The following is a 22,916-nucleotide window of genomic DNA, read 5'->3' as shown; positions in this document are numbered from 1 at the left end:
GATTTGGTGTCTCAGTGTAAGTGGTCCCTGGATTTGGTGTCTCAGTGTAAGTGGTCCCTGGATTTGGTATCTCAGTGCAAGTGGTCCCTGGATTTGGTGTCTCAGTGTAAGTGGTCCCTGGATTTGGTGTCTCAGTGTAAGTGGTCCCTGGATTTGGTGTCTCAGTGTAAGTGGTCCCTGGATTTGGTGTCTCAGTGTAAGTGGTCCCTGGATTTGGTGCCTCAGTGTAAGTGGTCCCTGGATTTGGTGACTCAGTGTAAGTGGTCCCTGGATTTGGTGCCTCAGTGTAAGTGGTCCCTGGATTTGGTGTCTCTGTGTAAGTGGTCCCTGGATTTGGTGTCTCAGTGTAAGTGGTCCCTGGATTTGGTGTCACAGTGTAAGTGGTCCCTGGATTTGGTGTCTCTGTGTAGGTGACCACCCCCATAGAGCTGGTTCTCAAGGCCCCGCCCCACATAGAGTGGGTTTCCTCATGTGGCCTGCTGGGTCAGGTTATAAAGAGAGCGCGCGCTGTTCCTCCTCCCACTGCCTGGGGGGAATGGGGCAGATATTTAAATGGACCATGACCCCTTTACTTTGCATATTTATAATTAAAGGGACAGTCTGGTTTATCTTGGAGTGCCGGAGCACTTCACTGACAGAGCTCCTGTTAACAGTCGCTCCCTTCTGTACTCGTGCAGTGATTGTAAACCTGTCTATTTTAGTGACTTGAGCCTTTCTAAAATGTCTCACTACTTTTTGCTTGTTCAATTTTGAAAGACTTCAGAGTTTTGCAGTTTAATGAAGGTTTCCTTTAAAGGTGGAGTAACATTCCTTTCAAAATATTCTGTTCTAACCCTCCCCCAAATTTTAAAACACTCTGCACAACTGACTGGGAAGGTCCCAAGTTCAATCCTTGATCTGTGCTGTTTGTTGATCTCAGCCAAGACAGCTCAGGGTCTATAATTGGCCTCAGTACCACCGGGCTAAATAAGAGTAAAAATCCCCCGCACGGCAGAATGACCACAGGAGCCCAGTGCGCAGGCGCGGGACCGGGCCGTGCTCTGAGCATGCACAGTGCGAGTGTTGGCGATGGTCTGATGCGGAAGAGACGATTCCGGGAGGCGGTAGGAGATTGTGGGCTCGGGGAGGAATTGGACCCGCGGGTGGGCTGGAAAGCTTCATAAACACCCGGTCTAGGCCTCAGGCCCCGAATAAGAGCCCACAGGCCCCGTGTTTGCCCCGCGGTGACAGGCCCGGCCGTCCGGGTCAGCGGGGTCACTGGCCGCCATCTTCGACAGGGCGGGATCACGGTGCATGCGTGGCCATCTTGGGCAGGAACAGAGTGAGCGGGGCACCAGAGTCACATAGAAACATAGAAGATAGGAGCAGGAGTAGGCCATTCGACCCCTCGAGCCTGCTCCGCCATTCAATGAGATCATGGCTGCTTATCCAAACTCAGTACCCTGTCCCTGCTTTCTCCCCATATCCCTTGATCCCTTTAGCCTTAAGAAATATATCTAACACCTTCTTGAATATATTTAATGAATTGGCCTCAACTGCCTTCTGTGGTAGAGAATTCCACAGGTTCACCACTCTCTGGGTGAAGAAATTCCTCCTCATCTCAGTCCTAAATGGCTTACCCCTTATCCTTAGACTGTGACCCCTGGTTCTGGACTCCCCCCACCATCGGGAACATCCTTCCTGCATCTAGGCTGTCTAGTCATGTTAGAATTTTATAAGTTTCAATGAGACCCCCTCTCATTCTTCTAAACTCTAGCGAATTTAAGCCTAATTGACCCAATCTCTCCTCATACATCATTCCTGCCATCCAAGGTGTCAGTCTGGTGAATTTTGCTGCACTCTCCATGGCAATAACATCATTCCTCAGATAAGGTGACCACAACTGCACACAATACTCAAGGTGTGGTCTCACCAAGGCCCTGTACAACTGCAGCAAGACATCCTTGCTCCTGTACTCGAATCCTCTCGCTATGAAGGCCAACATACCTTCTTAACCGCCTGCTGCACCTGCATGCTTACCTTCAACGACTGGTGCACAAGGACACCCGGGTCTCGTTGCACTTCCCTTCTCCCAATCTATTGCCGTTCAGATAATAATCTGTCTTCCTGTTTTTGCCACCGAAGTGGATAACCTCGCATTTATCCACATTATACTGCATTTGCCATGCATCTGCCCAATCACCCAACCTGTCCAAATCATACTGGAGTTTCTCTGCAACCTCCTCACAGCACACACGCCCACCCAGCTTTGTGTCGTCTGCAAACTTGGAGATATTACATCTAGTTCCCTCGTCTGGATCATTTATATATGTTGTGATTAGCTGGGGTCCTAGCACCGATCCCTGCGATACCTCACGAGTAACTGCCTGCCACTCAGAAAAAGACCCGTTTATTCCAACTCTTTGCTTCCTGTCTGCCAACCAGTTCTCTATCCAAGTCAGTACCTTACCCCCAATCCCATGTGTTTTAACTTTGAACGCTAATCTCTTATGCGGGACCTTATCGAAAGCCTTCTGAAAATCCAAATACACCACATCCACTGGTTCTCCCTTATCTATTCCAACAGTTACATCCCCCAAAAATTCCAGTAGATTAGTCAAACATAATTTACCTTTTGTTAATCCATGTTGACTTTGTCCGATCCTGTCACTGTTTTCCAAGTGCTCTGTTATTACATCTTTTATAATGGACTCTAGCATTTTCCCCACTACCGATGTCAGTCTTACTGGCATCCTGGGGATTTATCGGCCTTCAATCCCATCAATTTCCCTAACACCATTTCCCTACAAATACTGATTTCTTTCAGTTCCTTCCTTTCATCAGACCCTATGTTCCCCAGCATCTCTGGGAGGTTTGTGAAGACAGAACCAAAGTATATATTTAATTGGTCTGCCATTTATTTGTTCCCCATTATAAATTTCCCTGATTCTGACTGCAAGGGACCTATGCTTGACTTCACCAATCTTTTTCTCTTCACATATTATAGAACCTTTTACAGTCGGTTTTTATGTCCCTTGCAAGCTTACTCTCATACTCTATTTTTCCCCTCTTAATTAATCACTTTGTCCTCCTTTGCTGAATCCTAAACTGCTCCCAATCCTCAGGTTTGCTGCTTTTTCTGGCCAATTTATATGTCCTCTCCTTGGATCTTATGCTATCCCTAATTTCCCTTGTTAACCACGGTTGAGTCACCGTCGTTATTTTATTTTTATGCCAAACAGGGATGAACAAATTCTGTAGTTCATCCATGCGATCTTTAAATGTTTGCCATTGCCCATCCACCGTCAACCCTTTAAGTAACATTCCCCAATCCATCCTAGCCAACTCGTGCCTCATACCATCGTAGTGTCCTTTATTTAAATTCAGGACCCTAGTCTCTGAGTCAATTACTTCACTCTCCAAGAGGCACTTACTCATCATTAACCTATTCACTGATGCCAAGTCTGGGTTCCACCAAGAGCACTCAGCTCCTGACCTCATTACAGCCTTGGTCCAAACATGGACAATTAGAGACGCGTGCAATAAGGGCACAGCAGTCATCATGGGTGACTTTAATCTACATATAATTTGGGCTAACCAAATTAGCAACAATACTGTGGAGGAGGAATTCCTAGAGTGTATACAGGATGGTTTCCTGAATCAATATGTCGAGGAACCAACTAGAGATCAGGCCATCTTAGACTGGGTATTATTTAATGAGAAAGGATTAATTAGCAATCTTGTTGTGTGAGGCCCCTTGGGGATGAGCGATCATATATGATAGAATTCTTCGTTAAGTGGAGTTGGGGTGATGGGGGTTGGGGATTGGGGTGAAAGAGGAGTTGGGGTGAGGGGGGTTGGGGCTGAATTCCACAGGTGAGGTGAGAGTGACTGCCCTCGACATCAAGGCAGTATTTGACCGAGTGTGGAATCACACCCCGAATCCCCAACCCCCCTCTCCCTGTAATGATCTATGCCAGTACCCAGTCCACATGTGCTCAATAAAGTAACTAGCAAAAGCTAGCTGTGTTCATAATAAGAATGTCTATTTATTAATGAACATAAGATGGTACCAGGGTGGTGAAGATCTGCTGAAAATTGTGAAAAGTGACATGGAGAATTTGAAGCCACCAGAGCGTTTGAATCTCGAAGGAAATGTCGACTATAATTGGCGGATGTTTAAACAACAATTCGAACTCTACATTGCAGCCATCGGATTCGGTACGAAGCCAGATGCAAGGAAGATAGCGTTGCTGCTTACGGTTGCAGGCCCACAGGCGATAGAGGTATTTAATACATTTGTATTTAATCCAGAGGAAAACAGAGAAAAATTAGAAGATGTGCTAAAAAAATTTGATGCACATTGCTCTCCCAAAAAGAATGAGACCTATGAAAGATACATGTTCTGTTCAAGGACACAGCAACAAAATGAGACTTTTGATAGCTTTATAACTGATCTGAAACTGAAAGCACAGACATGTAATTTCTCTGAGCTCAAAGCAGCCATGAGTGGTGACCAGATTGTGTTTGGTATTCATGATAAAAAAGTCAGGGAACGTCTGTTGAGAGAAACTGAACTAAATTTGGAAAATGCGGTGAAAATATGCCAAGCCAGCGAGCTAGCTCGAAAGCACGCGAAGACTTTCAGTGACATCAATAATGATGCGATTGTAATGAGTGATAATGCTGCTGTCGGTGCTGTCTCCTACAAGGGGAAGAAACGTGGGCAGAACAGAAATGAAAAGCAATCGGAGGATGAAATTTTTAATTGTAAACGCTGTGGTTACAAACACCAGTTAAGACAATGCCCAGCGTTTGGAAAAATGTGCACAAAGTGTAATGGAAAGAATCACTTTGCCAAACAATGCTTTTCAAAAGTAAAAACTAAGAAAGGGCAACGAGTTAATGTAATTGAGGACATTGATTTAAGTGAGACATTTTTTGTAGGAATGGTGTCATGTGACGATACCAAAAAAGATACAGAAAATGTGCAGCCCTCAGAAATGGACAATGCTGAACATAAAGTCAATGCAGTAAAAGTGGACAAATGGATGATCCCACTGCAGGTAAATGGAACATTAGTTACATTGAAACTGGACACTGGGGTAAAAGCAAACTTAATCAGTATGAGTGACATAAAAAATATGAAAGAAAAGCCCAAAATACAGAAAAAGTCAGTACTACTGAAGGACTATAATGGACAGAAAATAGATAGCTTAGGTGTATGCAGACTCAAAGTGACAGTCAAAGACAAAGTGCATCATCTCATGTTTTCTGTTGTGGCTGAAAGACTTGATTCGATACTAGGTGACAAAGCTTGTGAAGACTTAGAACTGGTCAAGAGAGTCTACTGTATAAACTGTGCCATAAGCAGACCAGATGACTCAGGTGATGAAGCAGAGAGCCCATCAAGGATGAAAAGGCCAAAGGGTATCCATGTCTTCAAAAAGCCTAGTTTCTCCAAGAAGAAAGAAAAAGACTTTAAGGTCAAAGAAAAGCACAAAGAGGAAAAACACAAGGAGAAAAAGTCCAAAGATATAACCGCAGCAGATGTTGTTAAGCAGTGGAAAGAGAAAAAGAAAAAGAAGAAGCCTGCACCAGAGCAGGAAGCAGTTCCGGTGGATACTCCTTCTTCCCTCAGGCCAATCTTTGGTGTTCCATTAGCCGAGGCTGCTGAGAGGACTATGCTGTATGATGGGATCCAGCTGCCAGCAGTTTTTCGAGAGTGCATTGACTACATTGAGAGTTATGGCATGAAGAGTGAAGGAAACACTGAAACCCTCTCCAAGCAAAGATCGCAAGGAGACCTCGATCTATACAAGAGCAGATTGATGACAATGCCGCAACTGCATCTTGTCATTCACCACCAGAACAATCTCATGAAGACACATCAGACTTACCCGTGTTGAGAAGATCCACACGCGAAGTAAAAGAGCCTGATAGACTTAATCTTTGAGTACAATGTAAAGCTTTCAAAATGTGTTGACTGTTTTGAAAATGTTTATGTTTATAGAGCACTAACAAAAGTGTTACTGATATTATCTTTATTGTTTTCTTGAAAGTTGATTGATATTGATTTTGTTAAACCTCAAAGAAAGGGGGATGTAATGATCAATAACATGTCATTCTATAGTGGACACTAGGTGGAGCCGTAGAGCTGTGTAGAGCTGTATATAGCTGTATGTATAAGACTACACTACCCAGCTGTATATATATTAAGACTACATTACCCATGAGGCACTAGGCTACCCACAAGGTAACAGTCAAGATGGCAGCCTGCACACAGGAGCACACATGCTGCATCTCTACAGATACTGTACCTAGAGAACGTGTACTGAATAAATGACTAGCTAGAAGCTAGCTGTGTTCATAATAAGAATGTCTAGTTATTAATGAACATAAGACTCCCCAACACCCATCACCCCAACTCCACTTAACGAAGAATTCTATCATATATGATCGCTCATCCCCAAGGGTTCTTGCACAACAAGATTGCTAATTAATCCTTTCCCATTACATAATACCTAGTCTAAGATGGCCTGATCTCTAGTTGGTTCCTCGACATATTGGTTCAGGAAACCATCCCATATACACTCTAGGAATTCCTCCTCCACAGTATTGTTGCTAATTTGGTTAGCCCAATCTATATGTAGATTAAAGTCACCCATAACTGCTGTGCCCTTATTGCACGCATCTCTAATTTCCCGTTTAATGCCTTCCCCAACCTCCGCATTACTGTTTGGGGGTCTGTATACAACTCCCACTAACGTTTTCTGCCCCTTGGTATTTCTCAGCTCTACCCATACAGATTCCACATCATCAGAGCTAATATCCTTCCTTACTATTGTGTTAATCTCCTCTCTAACTAGCAATGCTACCCCACCTCCTTTTCCCCTGACTTTGCTGAATATTGAATAGTCCTTGATGTTGAATTCCCAGCCTTGTTCACCCTGGAGCCATGTCTCCGTAATCCCAATTATATCATATTGAGATTGAGGCCGGATGGGCAATAAACAAAATTAATTTAAAAAGATCCCATTCCCTCCGCCATCGTGCAACCCTGAAATGAACTTCCGACCACATATCTGCAGCATAACATCGGCAAAGTGATGGAAGGTGTCATTGACAGTGCTATCAAGAGGCACTTACTCATCAATAACCTATTCACTGATGCCAAGTCTGGGTCCCACGAAGAGCACTCGGCTCCCGACCTCATTACAGCCTTCATCCAAACATGGACAAAGGAGCTGAATTCCAGAGGTGAGGTGAGAGGGACTGCTCTTGACATCAAGGCAGCATTTGACCGAGTGTGGAATCACCCCCCCAATCCCCAACACCCCTCACCCCAACTCCTCTTTCACCCCAATCCCCAACCCCCATCACCCCAACTCCACTTTCACCCCTACTCTCCAACCCCCTCACCCCAACTCCTCTTTCACCCCTACTCTCCAACCCCCTCACCCCAACTCCTCGTTCACCCCTACTCTCCAACCCCCCTCACCCCAACTCCTCTTTCACCCCTACTCTCCAACCCCCTCACCCCAACTCCTTTCACCCCTACTCTCCAACCCCCCCTCACCCCAACTCCTTTCACCCCGACTCTCCAACTCCTCTTTCACCCCGACCCTCCAACCCCCCTCACCCCAACTCCACTTTCACCCCTACTCTCCAAACCCCCCACACCCCAACTCCTCTTTCACCCCTACTCTCCAACCTCCCTCACCCCAACTCTTCACCCCTACTCTCCAACCCCCCCTCACCCCAACTCCTCTTTCACCCCTACTCTCCAACCCCCTCACCCCAACTCCTCTTTCACCCCTACTCTCCAACCCCCCCTCACCCCAACTCCTCTTTCACCCCTACTCTCCAACCTCCCTCACCCCAACTCCTCTTTCACCCCTACTCTCCAACCTCCCTCACCCCAACTCCTTTCACCCCTACTCTCCAACCCCCTCACCCCAACTCCTCTTTCACCCCTACCCTCCAACCCCCCTCACCCCAACTCCACTTTCACCCCTACTCTCCAAACCCCCCACCCCAACTCCTCTTTCACCCCTACTCTCCAACCCCCCTCACCCCAACTCCACTTTCACCCCTACTCTCCAAACCCCCCTCACCCCAACTCCTCTTTCACCCCTACGCTCCAAACCCCCCTCACCCCAACTCCTCTTTCACCCCTACTCTCCAACCCTCCTCAGCGTCAACTCCTCTTTCACCCCTACTCCACAACCCCCCTCACCCCAACTCCTCTTTCACCCCTACTCCCCAACCCCCCTCACCCCAACGCCTTTCACCCCTACTCTCCAACTCCCTCACCCCAGCTCCTTTCACCCCTACTCTCCAACCCCCCTCACCCCAACTCCTTTCACCCCTACTCTCCAACCCCCCTCACCCCAGCTCCTCTTTCACCCCTACTCTCCAACCCCTCACCCCAACTCCTCTTTCACCCCTACTCTCCAACCCCCCTCACCCCAACTCCTTTCTCCCCTACTCTCCAACCCCCTTACACCAACTCCTTTCACCCCTACTCTCCAACCCCCCTCACCCCAACTCCTCTTTCACCCCTACTCTCCAACCCCCCTCACCCCAACTCCTCTTTCACCCCTACTCTCCAACACCCCCTCACCCCAACTCCTCTTTCACCCCTACTCTCCAACCCCCCTCACCCCAACTCCTCTTTCACCCCTACTCTCCAACCCTCTCACCCCAACTCCTATTTCACCCCTACTCTCCAACCCTCTCACCCCAACTCCTCTTTCACCTCTACTCTCCAACCCCCTCACCACAACTCCTCTTTCACCCCTACTACCCAGACTCTAGAAGATAGGAGCAGGAGTAGGCCTTTCGGCCCCTCGAGCCTGTTCCGCCATTTAATGAGATCATGGCTGATTATCCAAATTCAGTACCCTGTCCCTGCTTTCTCCCCATATCCCTTGATCTCTTTAGCCTTAAGAAATATATCTAACTCCTCCTTGAATGTATTTAATGAATTGGCATCAACTGCCTTCTGTGGTAGAGAATTCCACAGGTTCACCACTCTCTGGGTGAAGAAATTCCTCCTCATCTCTGTCCTAAATGGCTTACCCCTTATCCTTAGACTGTGACCCCTGGTTCTGGACTCCCCGACCATCGGAAACATCCTTCCTGCATCTAGTCTGTCTGGTCCTGTTAGAATTTTTATAAGTTTCAATGAGATCCCCTCTCATTCTTCTAAACTCCAGCGAGTACAAGCCCAATCGACCACATCTCCCCTCATACGTCATTCCTGCCATCCCAGGTATCAGCCTGGTGAATCTTCGCTGCTGATTGGACATGTCTCCATTCCCGTGTCGAGGGGATTGCTGTATCGGACGGGAGGGGCAACATTTGGGGACTCTCGATTCTCCACCAATTCCCATTCCCCTTCTTTCTGGTGGATACTGGAGGTGCCACTGTGTATAATGTGCAAGTCAGTAAGAATTGTACCAAAGATGAATTTAGCATTGAAGTAAAAGTTCATAATTTTATTGCAAACAAATTGCTGATGAGAGTCCCTGAATTAAGGGGCAAAATCAGACAGCGGTTCTTAAAGAGACACTGCAGCCCCAACAAGTCAATCAGCTATATATCCAGAATATTAATAACCCCTATAACTGGGCTGGAGTTTAACATCAACAGAAGCAAACTCCAACTGTCAGAATGAACACGGTTCAGTCCGAGATATGATTAATAGCCGCAATAACAGCATAATCCAACCGCTGCCTCACTTGTGAACTTGCTGGTGTCTCAGCACGACGGATGACCGAGTGAATCCCTTCCCACACACAGAGCAGGTGAACGGTCTCTCCCCAGTGTGAACTCGCTTGTGTCTCAGCAGGGTGGATGAATCAATGAATCCCTTTCCACACACTGAAGAGGTGAACGGCCTCTCCCCAGTGTGAACTCGCTGGTGTCTCATCAGGGTGGATGAATCAATGAATCCCTTCCCACACGTGGAGCAGGTGAACGGCCTCTCCCCTGTGTGAACTCGCTGGTGTGTCAGCAGGTGGGATGACTGAGGGAATCCCATCCCACACACTGAGCAGGTGAACGGCCTCTCCCCAGTGTGAGTTTGTTGGTGTTTCTGCAGATATCTTGAGCTTTTAAAGCTCTTCTCACACTCAGAACATTTGAAAGGTCTCTTTTCAGTGTGAACAAGTTGGTGTATAGTGAGGTTGGTTAATCGACTGAATCCCTTCCCACACGTGAAGCAAGTGAACGTCTCCTCCCCAGTGTGAACTTGCTGGTGTCTCAGCAGGGTGCATGAATCAATGAATCCCTTCCCACACGTGGAGCAGGTGAATGGCCTCTCCCCAGTGTGACTGCGCCCATGAATTTCCAGCTGGTACGGGTAATTGAATCCCTTCCCACAGTCTCCACATTTCCACGGTTTCTCCATGGTGTGGGTGTCCTTGTGTCTCTCCAGGTTAGACGATCTGTACAGAACACGTGTACGGTTTCTCCCCGCTGTGAACGGTGCGATGTTTTTTCAGGCTGTGCAACTGGTTAAAGCTCTTTCCACAGTCAGTGCACTGGAACACTCTCACTCGGGTGTGTGTGTCTCGGTGCTTTTCCAGTCACACTGATGTTTGAAATCTTTTCCCACAGATAGAACAGACAAACATTCCTCCTTCCACATTCAACGGCTGATGATATTCAGGTCCTGATGAATGGAGTGTCTCTGTCAGATCTTGATGTGATGTTTGGTTTGAGTTTCCCGTCTGTAAATCCTCCCCTTCTAATACCCTGTAGAAGGAGTTTACAAAAGTCATCACTGTAAGTACAGGATAGAAATTCAGAACAGACAATTCTAGTTTCCTTGCAAGTCTTTCCTCTCTTGTTCCCCAAATCATGTGATCCAATCAAACTGGAAGAAGCTAAAATAAGCAACAAAGTCCCAACAAAAGCAAAGCGAACCTTCCCAACTAAACCAGAATGTTGTTGCCAGTGTCTGAGAGACACTCTGTACCCTGAGGTACCCACCGGTCGAGGAAGGTATCAAGTGAACCAGTGGACACCGCCTGCTCCCTCTCCAGGGCCACCCGGGCATGGACAAGACCGCGGGAGAGAGGCAGGCAGCCAGAGTGACCCCCCCCCATGGGCCCCGCCCATCCTGGACCTACAAATTGCTGTTTTTGCCAGGCCCAAGAGCAGGTCCAGGAGAAGATCCTCCGACTTACCCACCCCCCTCCGCACTGGGCGGGCAAAGATTAGGAGCGTGGGGCTAAAGTGTAACCAAGAGTTGAGGAGCAGCCCCTTCAGGTAACTATACAGGGGCTGGAACCTCTCACACTGAATATATAAACCTGCAAAGGAGTTAACCCTGTCAGCGGACAGCTGCCTTTTTTAATTCACCAAGCTACAACTTTTGTATTGCTGAATGAAATTTAAAGATATTGGACATTACTAACCCCACGGTGCGGAAGGAAAATTCTGATTTCACAAATGAGCCCTTTGGGCACTTAAGTGGAGCCACAATGGATTCTCTGTTTTTGTGTCTTTTAAACAGGTGACCAGGGTTTTCCAGCCCGCATGAATATTGATTCCTTAACAAGAGATCCAGCAGCTTTAAGAATGTAAGAATCTATCTGCAGGCATCGCCAGACATTTAAAATAAATCCCAGCATGGTGACGATTTGGACGAAAGGCTTTGCCTGTCAAAGACTCGGACTTAACCCATTCAGTGTCATGTGTTATTTCCCGAGACAGAGTGCTCGAGAAGGGGAGATATGGAAGTTATCTCCAAACTAATTCCAAGCACTTGTGTCTCTAATATGAAACCAGCATGTAAACCAGCAAGCCTGGGCATCACTTGTTTCTGAAATGGGAATTGAGGAGACGAATTGATAAAAATAAAATTGATATAAGTTGCTGTTTCAAGCACTCAAGAAGGAAAACTTTACCTGAAGTTTAAGGGGATAGTCAAATTTTCATTAAAAGAAACTGGTGGAAGACAGTCTAAGGTGGTCCTGCCAATTGCTGTGTATCAGGGAAGAAAGTTTTTGGGAAATAAAATTGAACATTGCAGTATTGTTGGACTGACAGGTTTTGTCAATGATAAAATGGACTCGGGCACAATACATCGGATTATTTTGGGAAATAAAAAGATCCTCTAAAATAAAGAATTAAAAAACCCAAAATGTGTTAATAACTGGGACCAAGTGGGAAGGTTTGATCTGTTTCCTATCTTTAATAGTGTATTGGACAGTAAAGTTCCTCCAGGGCTCATGAATGAGATAGAATGGTAATTAATGGGATGTGTAAAATGGAATGAGGGGAAGTGATTGAGGATGTCAGACAGAAACAGGAAATGTTTCATTCACCACCAAATGGGAATCATTTCCTCAGTTGAATTGGAATAAATCACCTGTGTACGATTCACCGAAAGGTCTCAATCTGGGATTAATGAACAGTCTCGGGAAAGGCAGGAAAGTGCAGTTGAAAAGAGTCAATTGATAGTTTTCTCTTGGAGAGGTTTGTGTCCTTGCCTGTGAACTTTGTAAGAAAACTTCATTTGATAGACTGGCCACTACCCGAGACATCGGGACCATACAGTGGGAGATGAGCAAAGATCTCCAGACACCTCACCATCTTTTGATGAGATCGCCTGAAAGCCCATGAATGGTTCGTATCGGATGGCGCGTGTGTGGACAGATGTGATTTGTTACATAGGAAGCAATTAGCATGCGGAAATGTGTGGTGAATTTGCAGTGAAGAACGGGTCTCGGACATATTCAGTTATTGACAACAGCACGACATGAAATGGTTAATGTGGCTCAGGAGAGTGAGACAACTTTTAAAGCACTGACACATACTCCATCGAGAAACTATCTAATTCAAGAAACAATCAGGGTAGAGTTAAAGACACTGGTACCTGTCAGAGGGATTGAAACTGAAGTTGAAGTGGAGAGCGACATAGAATTCGGATTGGGACAATTGAGGGCTAGAGAGAGATCATACTTAGTAAGAATTATCCATAAGATGTATACCCAAGGCATATTACAGTAGATTAAAAGCATGATTATTCAAGAATCGACGTGCATTGACTAACAGTTCCATAATACACACTTAAACCTACAACTAATAATGCTTATTTTATTTCATGCATGTTAGCTAGTGGGAATCTGAAATGGAGATTTCTCAGGATTCTTACACCCGAGAGATGGAGCGAGAGAGAGACACAGGGTGCAGCCTGCTCACAGCTGTGCTTCTACCCAGAGTATAAGTGGTAATATAAGTCTCAATTATTCTCTGTAAACTGCTGCTCAAACACTGTAATGTATTAAGTCTTGCTTGTGCTGAATAAAGTTAAATCACTGTCCCCAATATGGGTCAACCTCGAATCATTAGGAACCAGGGTCCCTCTGGGATCTTACACCATGCACGTGCTTCCCTGGTCCTTCTAGGAGGTGGAGGTCGTGGGTTTGGCAGGTTCTGTCAAAGAAGCCTTATCAAGTTGCAGATGTTTAAAGTCCCTCTCCATCGCCCCTCCCACCTCTCTCTCTCCTCCCATAGAGGCCAGAGTCATGTGTAGGCCCAGACCAGGAGGCGGTTTCCCTTCCCTGAAGGACATCAGTGAACCAGTTGGGTTTTACGACAATCCAGCAGCTTTCATGGTCACTTGTTTCTGCTGCCGGCCCCATAAATGACCAGATTCATTCAGCTCAATTTCACAGCCTACCTTTGTTTTATTGTGGCTTCTCTCTCACGCTCCCTTTTTCCTGTTTTAAATTCATTTTGCAGGGTATTGGAAGGGGCGGATTTGCAGACAGGAAGATCAAACCAAACATCGTACCAAGGTCTGACAGAGTCACTCGATTCATCAGGACCCGAATATCATCGGCCTTTGAACGTGGAAACCAAAAGCACCGTTCACAGCGGGGAGAAACAGTACACGTGCTGTGTGTGTGGACAAGGCTTCAGCTGATCATCTGGCCTGTCGAGACACAAGCGCAGTCACACCAGGGAGAAACGGTGTAAATGTGGGGATTGTGGGAAAGGATTCAATTACCCGTCCCAGCTGGAAATTCATCGGCGTACTCACACCGGGGAGAGGCCGTTCACCTGCTCCGTGTGTGGGAAGGGATTCCGTCAGTTATTCAACCTGCTGACACACCAGCGAGTTCACACTGACGAGAGACCTTTTAAATGCTCGGACTGTGGGAAGTGCTATAAAAGTTGCGGGGAACTGACGTGCCATCAACGTGTTCACACTGACGAGAGACCGTTCAGGTGCTCTCACTGCGGGACTGGGTTCAGGCGATCATCTGAACTCACTGTCCACCAGCGCACTCACACTGAGGAGAGGCCGTTCACCTGCTCTGAGTGTGGGAAGGGATTCACTCAGTCATCCACCCTGCTGAGACACCAGCGAGTTCACACTGTGGAGAGGCCATTCACCTACTCCATGTGTGGGAAGGGATTCACTCAGTCATCCACCCTGCTGAGACACCAGCGAGTTCACACTGTGGAGAGGCCATTCACCTACTCCATGTGTGGGAAGGGATTCACTCAGTCATTCACCCTGCTGAGACACCAGCGAGTTCACAAGTGACTGCAGGGGTTGGATTCTGCTGTTGTTGCTGCTGTTAATCACATCCAGGACTGAACCATGTTCATTCTGACAGTTTGGCTTTGTTTCTGCTGATGTTAATAACTCCTGTAACTGGGCTGGAGTTTAATATTCTGGATAGATGTCAAATAAATCAGCTTTGTTTTAAACACATTGTTGTAGATTATTGTCTTTCCCACCTGAGTGTTTAGCATCACCTGGCTGGAGCTCAGAAAGGACAATCTGGGGGAGGATCGTACGGCGGGAACAGAACTTCAGCCTGGACACAGTCCTTCAGGGCCACACTGAGAGGGGCAAACGGCACTTTGGTCTTTCTCGTCTCTCTTCACTGACAGCAAAGTCCCCCTGTGGGTTAATCTCGAGGCGTGTGAGAAACGTGTCCCAGCCGCTCTCTTCCATGGTTCAGAGCTCCTAGGCATGGAACAGAAGGCTCCTTTACAACTGTGTTCAGGTTCTTTTTAAATTTGTTTACGGGATGTGGGCATCGCTGGCAAATCCAGCATTTATTGCCCATCCTTAGTTGCCCTTGAGAAGTGGGTGGTGAGCCGCCTTCTTGAACCGCTGCACTCCGTGTGGTGAAGGTGCTCCCACAGTGCTGTTATGGAGTTCCAGGATTTTGACCCAGCAACGATGAAGGATCAGCGATATATTTCCATGTCCGGATGATGTGTGACTTGGAGGGGAGCTTGGAGTGGTGGTGTTCCCATGCACCTGCTGCCGTTGTCCGAGGTGGTGGAGGTCGTGGGTTTGGGAGGTGCTGTCGCAGGTTCAGGGAGAACAACGGTGAAGGCTGGAAATGTGCTGTTGAATTAGAGATTGGTGTAAAACCGCAATTTGTTCCTGACTGAAAGTGAAACAGGTTTAAGTTTCCAGTCTAAAAATGACTGGTAATTATTCTACGAAGCTTTAACGTGTTTGTGTGACAGTCCTGAGACTACCATTTTAAGGCAGACATTAACTCATTTAACATAAACCCATTTAAAATAAATTGGTTAAAGTCTGCATTAAAATAGGAGACAGAGGATGTCACAGGAGCCTGTTAACTGCTGGTACAATTATACAACAGACATTTGATTTCCAGATAAAGAAGGACCGATGGGTTTCCAGCTCAGATGGGTAATTGAATCCCTTCCCACAGTCCTCACATTTCCACTGTTTCTCCATGGTGCGGGTGTCCTTGTGTCTCTCCAGGTTGGACGATCGGTTGAAGCCTCGTCCACACACAGAACACGTGTACGGTTTCTCCCCGCTGTGAATGGTGTGATGTTTTTTCAGGCTGTGTAACTGGTTAAAGCTCTTTCCACAGTCAGTGCACTGGAACACTCTCACTCGGGTGTGTGTGTCTCGCTGCTTTACCAGTCACACTGATGTTTGAAATCTTTTCCCACAGACAGAACAGACAAACATTTCTCCTTCCACATTCAGAGGCCAATGATATTCTGGCCCTGATGAATGGAGTGACTCTGTCAGATCTTGATGTGATGTTTGGTCTGAGTTTGCGGTGTGTAAATGCTGCCCTTCTCACAGCCTGTAAAAGGAGTTTACAAAAGCCATCACTGTGAGTCCAGGATAGAAATTGACAAGATTCTCTCCTCCTGGTTCCTGGCCAAGGGGGCCACGCATTCGCCCTGCTGCCCCCCTGAGCCTCTCAAGATGGTGGCCGTTACCCTGGGCCTGTCACCGGGAGAAAGCCCCGCAGCTGCCATCCCACTCGGGGCAAACGCCCGGCCCGGAGGCTCTTGTTTGGGGCCTGAGGCCCACCCCGGGTGTTTGTGAAGCAGATAATGTTGAGTGTTTTAATAATGGGGCCGCACTCGGGGTGTGAGCAGCCCGCGTCCCCCCGGGGTTTACTAACCCGCTCCCTCCACCCATCTCCCACTTGTATTTCTATAGCACCTTTAATGTAGTAAAACGACCCACGGTGCTTCACAGGGGTGTTAACGAACAACCTTTGACACCAAGCCACACGAGGAGATAATTATTAGGACAGGTGACCAAACGCGAGGTCACCTGTTTTAAGGCGCCTATAAAGGGAGGAGAGAGAAGTCGAGAGGCGGAGATGTTTAGGGAAGGAATCCAGAGCTTAGGCAGGTGAAGATACAGCAAGCACTGGTGGAGCGATTAAAATCGGGGAGGCACAAGAGGCCAGAATTGGAGGAGCTCTCGGAGGGTTGTGGGCAATGTTCCCCCTAATGTTTCTGGGGGGTGCGGGGTCCCTTTAACGGACAGCAGCGTTTTGGATGAGCTCAAGTTTACAGAGGGTGCAAGGTAGGAGGCCGGCCGGGGAACCTTTGGAGTCGTCGCCTCTAGAGATAACAAAGGCAATGGTGAGGGTTCCAGCAGCATATAGGCTGAAACAGGAGAGGAGATGGGCGATATTACAGAGGTGGAAGGAGGCGATGTAGGTGATGGAGCGGATATGGGTTGGAAGCTCAGTTTGGGGTCAATAGGAGGCCGAGGTGGCGAACAGTCTGGTTCCGTCTCAGACAGTGGCCAGGATAACAACAGAGTCCAACCAATGCCGTCACTTGTGAACTCGCTGGTGTGTCAGCAGGTTGAATGACTGAGTGAATCCCTTCCCACACTGGAGCAGGTGAACAGCCTCTCCCCAGTGTGAACTCGCCGGTGTTTCATCAGATCATTTCTGCTTTTAAAGCTCTTCTCACAGTCAGAGCATTTAAACGGTCTCTTACCAGAGTGAACAAGTTGATGTGCAGTGAGGCTGGATGCACGAATGAATCCTTTCCCACACACGGAGCAGGTGAACGGCCTCTCCCCAGTGTGAACTCGCTGGTGTCTCAGAAGGTCAGATGATTTAGTGAATCCCTTCCTACACATGGAACAGGTGAAGGGCCTCTCCCCAGTGTGAATTAGCTGGTGTGCAATGAGATGGGATGACTGTCTGAAACTCTTCCCACAGTAAGAGCAACTGAATGGTCTCTCGTCAGTGTGAAAAAGCTGGTGTGTCAGGAGGCGGGATGACTTAATGAATCCCTTCCCACACACAGTGCAGGTGAACGGCCTCTCCCCAGTGTGAACTTGTTGGTGTGTTCGCAGGCTGGATGACGCAGCGAACCCTTCCCACACACGGAGCAGGTGAAACGCCTCTCCCCAGTGTGAACTCGCTGGTGTCTCAGAAGCTGGGATGACTGAGTGAATCCCTTCCCACACACGGAGCAGGTGAAGGGCCTCTCCCCAGTGTGAATCCGCTGGTGCTTCTGGAGGCTGGAAGATTCGGTGAAACCCTTCGCACACATGGAGCACGTGAATGGCCTCTCCCCGGTGTGAATGCGCCAATGAATTTCCAGCTCAAACAGAAAACTGAATCCTTTCCCACAGGCCCGACATTTACACGGTTTCTCCCCGGTGTGACTCTGCTTGTGTCTCGACAGTCCAGATGATCGGCTGAAGCTTCGACCACACACAGAACACGTGTACGGTTTCTCCCCAATTTTTACATCCATGTTGAAAGGCCGATGATATTCAGGTCCTGATCAATCGCGTGACTGTCAGACCTTGATCTGATGTTTGGTTTGAGTTTCCCGTCTGCAAATCCTCCCCTTCTAACACCCTGTAAAATGAATTTAAAACAGGAGAAAAGGAGCGTGAGAGAGAACCCACAAAAAGAGGCAGGTTAATGAATCAGGTCATTTGTGGGGCCGGCACGAGGGAAAAAGTGACCATGACAGCTGCTGGATTGTCGGAAAAACCCAACTGGTTCACTGATCCTTCAGGGAAGGGAATCTGCCACCCGGTCTGGGCCTACACAACAATCTGGCCTCTATGGGAGGAGAGAAGGAGGTGGATTTTATACATCTGTAACTCGACAAGAGCTTTGACAGAACCTCCCAAACCCACGACCTCCACCACCTAGAAGGACCAGGGTAGCAGGTGCATGGGAACACCACCACCTCCAAGTTCCCCTCTAGGTCATACACCATCCTGACTTGGACATATACCGCCGTTCCTTCATCAGCGCTGGGTGAAAATCCTGTAAATCATTCACCACACGGACTGCAGCGGTTCAAGAAGAAGGTCCACCATCACCTCAACAGGAAACTGGGGATTGGCAATATGTGCTATTGGCAATATATTCTAGAATGGTCCCAGCGTATTGGAAGGTCGCAAATGTAACCCCGCTATTCAAGAAAGAAGGGAGAGAAAAAACAGGGAACTACAGGCCAGTTAGCCTGACATCAGTCGTCGGGAAAATGCTGGAATCCATTGTTAAGGAAGTGGAACAGGGCACTTCGAAAATGATAACATGATTAGGCAGAGTCAACATGGTTTCATAGAAACATAGAAGATAGGAGCAGGAGTAGGCCATTCGGCCCCTTGAGCCTGCTCCGCCATTCAATGAGATCATGGCTGATCATCCAAATTCAGTACCCGGTCCCTGCCTTCTCCCCATACCCCTTGATCCCTTTAGCCTTAAGAAATATATCCAACTCTTTCTTGAATATATTTAATGAATTGGCCTCAACTGCCTTCTGTGATAGAGAATTCCACAGGTTCACCACTCTCTGGGTGAAGAAATTCCTCCTCATCTCAGTCCTAAATGGCTTACCCCTTATCCTTAGACTGTGACCCCTGGTTCTGGACTCCCCCGCCATCGGGAACATCCTTCCTGCATCTAGTCTGTCTAGTCCTGTTAGTATTTTATAAGTTTCAATGAGATCCCCTCTCATTCTTCTAAACTCCAGCAAGTATAAGGCTAATCAACCCAATCTCTCCTCATACGTCATTCCTGCCATCCCAGGTATCAGTCTGGTGAATCTTTGCTGCACTCCCTCCATGGCAAGAACATCCTTCCTCTGATAAGGCGACCAAAACTGCACACAATACTCAAGATGTGGTTTCACCAAGGCCCTGTACAACTGCAGCAAGACATCCTTGTTCCTGTACTCGAATCCTCTCGCTATGAAGGCCAACATACCATTTGCCTTCTTAACCGCCTGCTGCACCTGCATGCTTACCTTCAGCGACTGGTGCACAAGGACACCCAGGTCTCGTTGCACTTCCCCTTCTCCCAATCTATTGCCATTCAGATAATAATCTGCCTTCCTGTTTTTGCCACCGAAGTGGATAATCTCGCATTTATCCACATTATACTGCATCTGCCATATCACCCAACCTGTCCAAATCATAATGGAGTTTCTCGGCATCCTCCTCACAGCACACACACCCACCTAGCTTTGTGTCATCTGCAAACTTGGAGATATTACATCTAGTTCCCTCATCTAGATCATTAATATATATTGTGAATAGCTGGGGTCCTAGGACCGATCCCTGCGGTACCCCACTAGTCACTGCCTGCCACTCGGAAAAAGACCTGTTTATTCCAACTCTTTGCTTCCTGTCTGCCAACCAGTTCTCTATCCAAGTCAGTACCTTGCCCCCAATCCCATGTGCCTTAACTTTACACGCTAATCTCTTATGCGGGCTTTATCGAAAGCCTTCTGAAAGTCCAAATACACAACATCCACTGGTTCTCCCTTATCTATTTTACCAGTTACATCCTCAAAAAATTCCAGTAGATTAGTCAAGCACGATTTAGCTTTTGTAAATCCATGTTGACTTTGTCCGATCCTGTCACTGTTTTCCAAGTGCTCTGCTATTACATCTGTTATAATGGACTCTAGCATTTTCCCCATTACTGATGTCAGGCTTACCGGTCTATAATTCCCCGTTTTCTCTCTACCACCTTTTTTGAATAGTAATGAAAGGGAAATCGTGTTTGACAAATTTATTAGAGTTTTTTGAGGATGTAACTAGCAGGGTAGATAAAGGGGAATCAGTGGATGTTGTGTATTTGGATTTCCAAAAAGCATTCGATAAGGTGCCACATAAAAGGTTATTACACTAGATTAGGGCTGAACGGGTTGGGGGTAATATAGTAGCATGGATAGAGGATTGGTTAACAGACAGAAAACAGAGAGTAGGGATAAACGGATCTTTTTCAGGTTGGCAGGCTGTAACTAGTGAGGTAGGAAGAATAGAAAAACAGAATATTTTTTAAATGGTGAGAAACTTTCAAATGTTGGTGTTCAGAGAGATTTGGGTGTCCTTGTGCAAGAAACACAGAAAGCTAGCATGCAGGTACAGCAAGCAATAAGGAAGGCAAATGGCATGTTGGCCTTTATTGCAAGGGGGTTGGAGTATAAGAGTAAGGAAGTCTTGCTACAATTGTACAGGGCCTTGGTGAGACCACACCTGGAGTACTGTGCACAGTTTTGGGCTCCTTGTCTAAGGAAGGATATACTTGCCTTGGAGGCGGTGCAACGAAGGTTCACTGGATTGATTCCTGGGATGAGAGGGCTGTCCTATGATGAGAGATTGTGTAGAATGGGCCTATACTCACTGGAGTTTAGAAGAATGAGAGGTGATCTCATTGAAACATACAAGATTCTGAAGGGGATTGACAGGGTAGATGCTGAGAGGTTGTTTCCCCTGGCGGGAGTGTCGAGAACTAGGGAGCATAGTCTCAGGATAAGGGGTCGGCCATTTAAGACAGAGGGCGGTGAATCTTTGGAATTCTCTACCCCAGAGGTGAATGGGGTTGAGGTGATGATCAGCCATGATCTCACTGAATGGTGGAGCAGGCTCGACGGGCCGAATGGCCACTCCTGCTCCTACTGTGGACAGCGAGAGCCCGCGCATGCGCACACGGGACTGCGGTTTGGGCCGAGTCTTGCACAGCGACCCCTCCCGGTCACCAAGGGTAATAACTGCGCATGCCCAGAGGAGACCAAACCCCTCACCCACTCGAAGCTGCGCCTGCGCACTCGGATCCTGTCGGACAGTGTCGGCGCGGGGCATTGCGGGAAAGGCCTTGGTGTCGGTTCCAGAGTCGCGATCGGTGACGCAAAGTGAGTTTTCTCCGCTCCGATTGGGTGGAGAATCGGGCGGGGTCGGGGGGAGAGGTGGATCGGGAGAGAAAAAAGAGAAATGGAAAAACCTGAGAGTCCGCGAGGCCCCGGACCGAACGGCGTCAGTTGGACTGTGGCCGTGATCTCCTCGGGGACACGTGACCCGGGCCCGCGGCCTGATTGACGGGAGCTTGCGGCCAATAGGGAGCGAATGGGGCGGGACTGGAGGAGAGAGCCGGCGGCGGGTCCTCCAACCAATCAGAGAGCCCGAGGGGCGGGACTAGCGCCGGCTGATTGTGTGATCCGCAGGGCAGCGAGTTTCTCCGGTCCCTTGTTCAGGACCCGGGGCCAGGGGAGGCTGTGGGCCTTTATTCCCCTTATTGGACACAAGGCTCTTTGTCTCACAACACACTGGCTCAGGTTTTAATACAGACTTTTTAAATTCATCAATAAAAGCAGATAAAACCCGTGCTTCTGTGGAACAAACTTTATAATATTTTATAGAATCATAGAATGGTTACAGCACAGAAGGAGGCCATTCGGCCTGTCGAGTCCATGCCGGCTCTCTGCAAGATCACTTCAGCTAGTCCCACTCCCCGCCCTTTCCCCGTAACCCTGCAAATTTCTTTACTTCAGGTACTTATCCAATTCCCTTTTGAAAGCCGTGACAGCGGCAGCGGCGGCGGATCTGTGAAACTCAAAAGGTTAGTATGCAGGTGCAGCAAGTGATTAAGAAGGCCAATGGAATGTTGGCTTTCATTGCTAGGGGGATAGAATATAAAAATAGGGAGGTATTGCTTCAGTTGTACAAGGTATTGGTGAGACCGCACCTGGAATACTGCATACAGTTTTGGTGTCCATACTTAAGAAAAGACATACTTGCTCTCGAGTCAGTACAAAGAAGGTTCACTCGGTTAATCCCGGGGATGAGGGGATGGACATATGAGGAGAGGTTGAGTAGATTGGGACTCTACTCATTGGAGTTCAGAAGAATGAGAGGCGATCTTATTGAAACATATAAGATTGTGAAGGGATTGGATTGGGTGGATGCGGGGAGGATGTTCCCGATGACGGGTGAAACTAGAACTAGGGGGCATAGTCTTAGAATAAGCGGCTGCTCTTTCAAAACTGAGATGAGGAGGAACTACTTCACTCAGAGGGTGGTAGGTCCATGGAATATGCTGCCCCAAAAAGCTGTAGAAGCTACATCATTACATAAATTTAAAACAGAAATAGACAGTTTCCTAGAAGTAAAGGGAATTAAGGGTTACGGGGAGCGGGCAGGAATTTGGACATGAGTCTAGGTTCGGACCGGTCATGGCCCTGTGGGTAGCGGAGCGGGCCCAGGGGCCGTGTAGCCTGATCCTGCTCCTATTTTGTGTGTCTAATTCTGTTAGATTCAGGAGATGGTTCTGTGATAGTAGATTGGCGGTTAGGATCAGATCAGCCATGATCTCATTGAATGGCGGAGCAGGCTC

At 47.7% G+C, this 22,916-nt stretch overlaps 1 protein-coding gene across 1 annotated transcript; it reads right to left on the bottom strand.

Moving 5' to 3' along the window:
• Positions 1-9,472: 9,472 nt before the first annotated feature.
• Positions 9,473-18,208, bottom strand: LOC147118576 (uncharacterized). Its single transcript, XM_085984482.1, has 2 exons — positions 17,639-18,208; positions 9,473-10,184 (listed from the first exon to the last, which is right to left on the bottom strand). Exons 1-2 carry the CDS (start codon positions 18,031-18,033, stop codon positions 9,722-9,724), a joined length of 858 nt encoding a protein of 285 aa, XP_085840608.1. The 5' UTR covers positions 18,034-18,208; the 3' UTR covers positions 9,473-9,721.
• Positions 18,209-22,916: the final 4,708 nt, after the last annotated feature.

The sequence above is a fragment of the Somniosus microcephalus genome, chromosome 4 (assembly GCF_052327205.1).
Source record: "Somniosus microcephalus isolate GS21.2 chromosome 4, FLI_Smic_1.0, whole genome shotgun sequence".
Lineage (NCBI taxonomy): Eukaryota > Metazoa > Chordata > Chondrichthyes > Squaliformes > Somniosidae > Somniosus > Somniosus microcephalus.
Note: the sequence above shows the minus strand (reverse complement) of the source record. Positions and strands in the feature narration are given on the sequence as shown.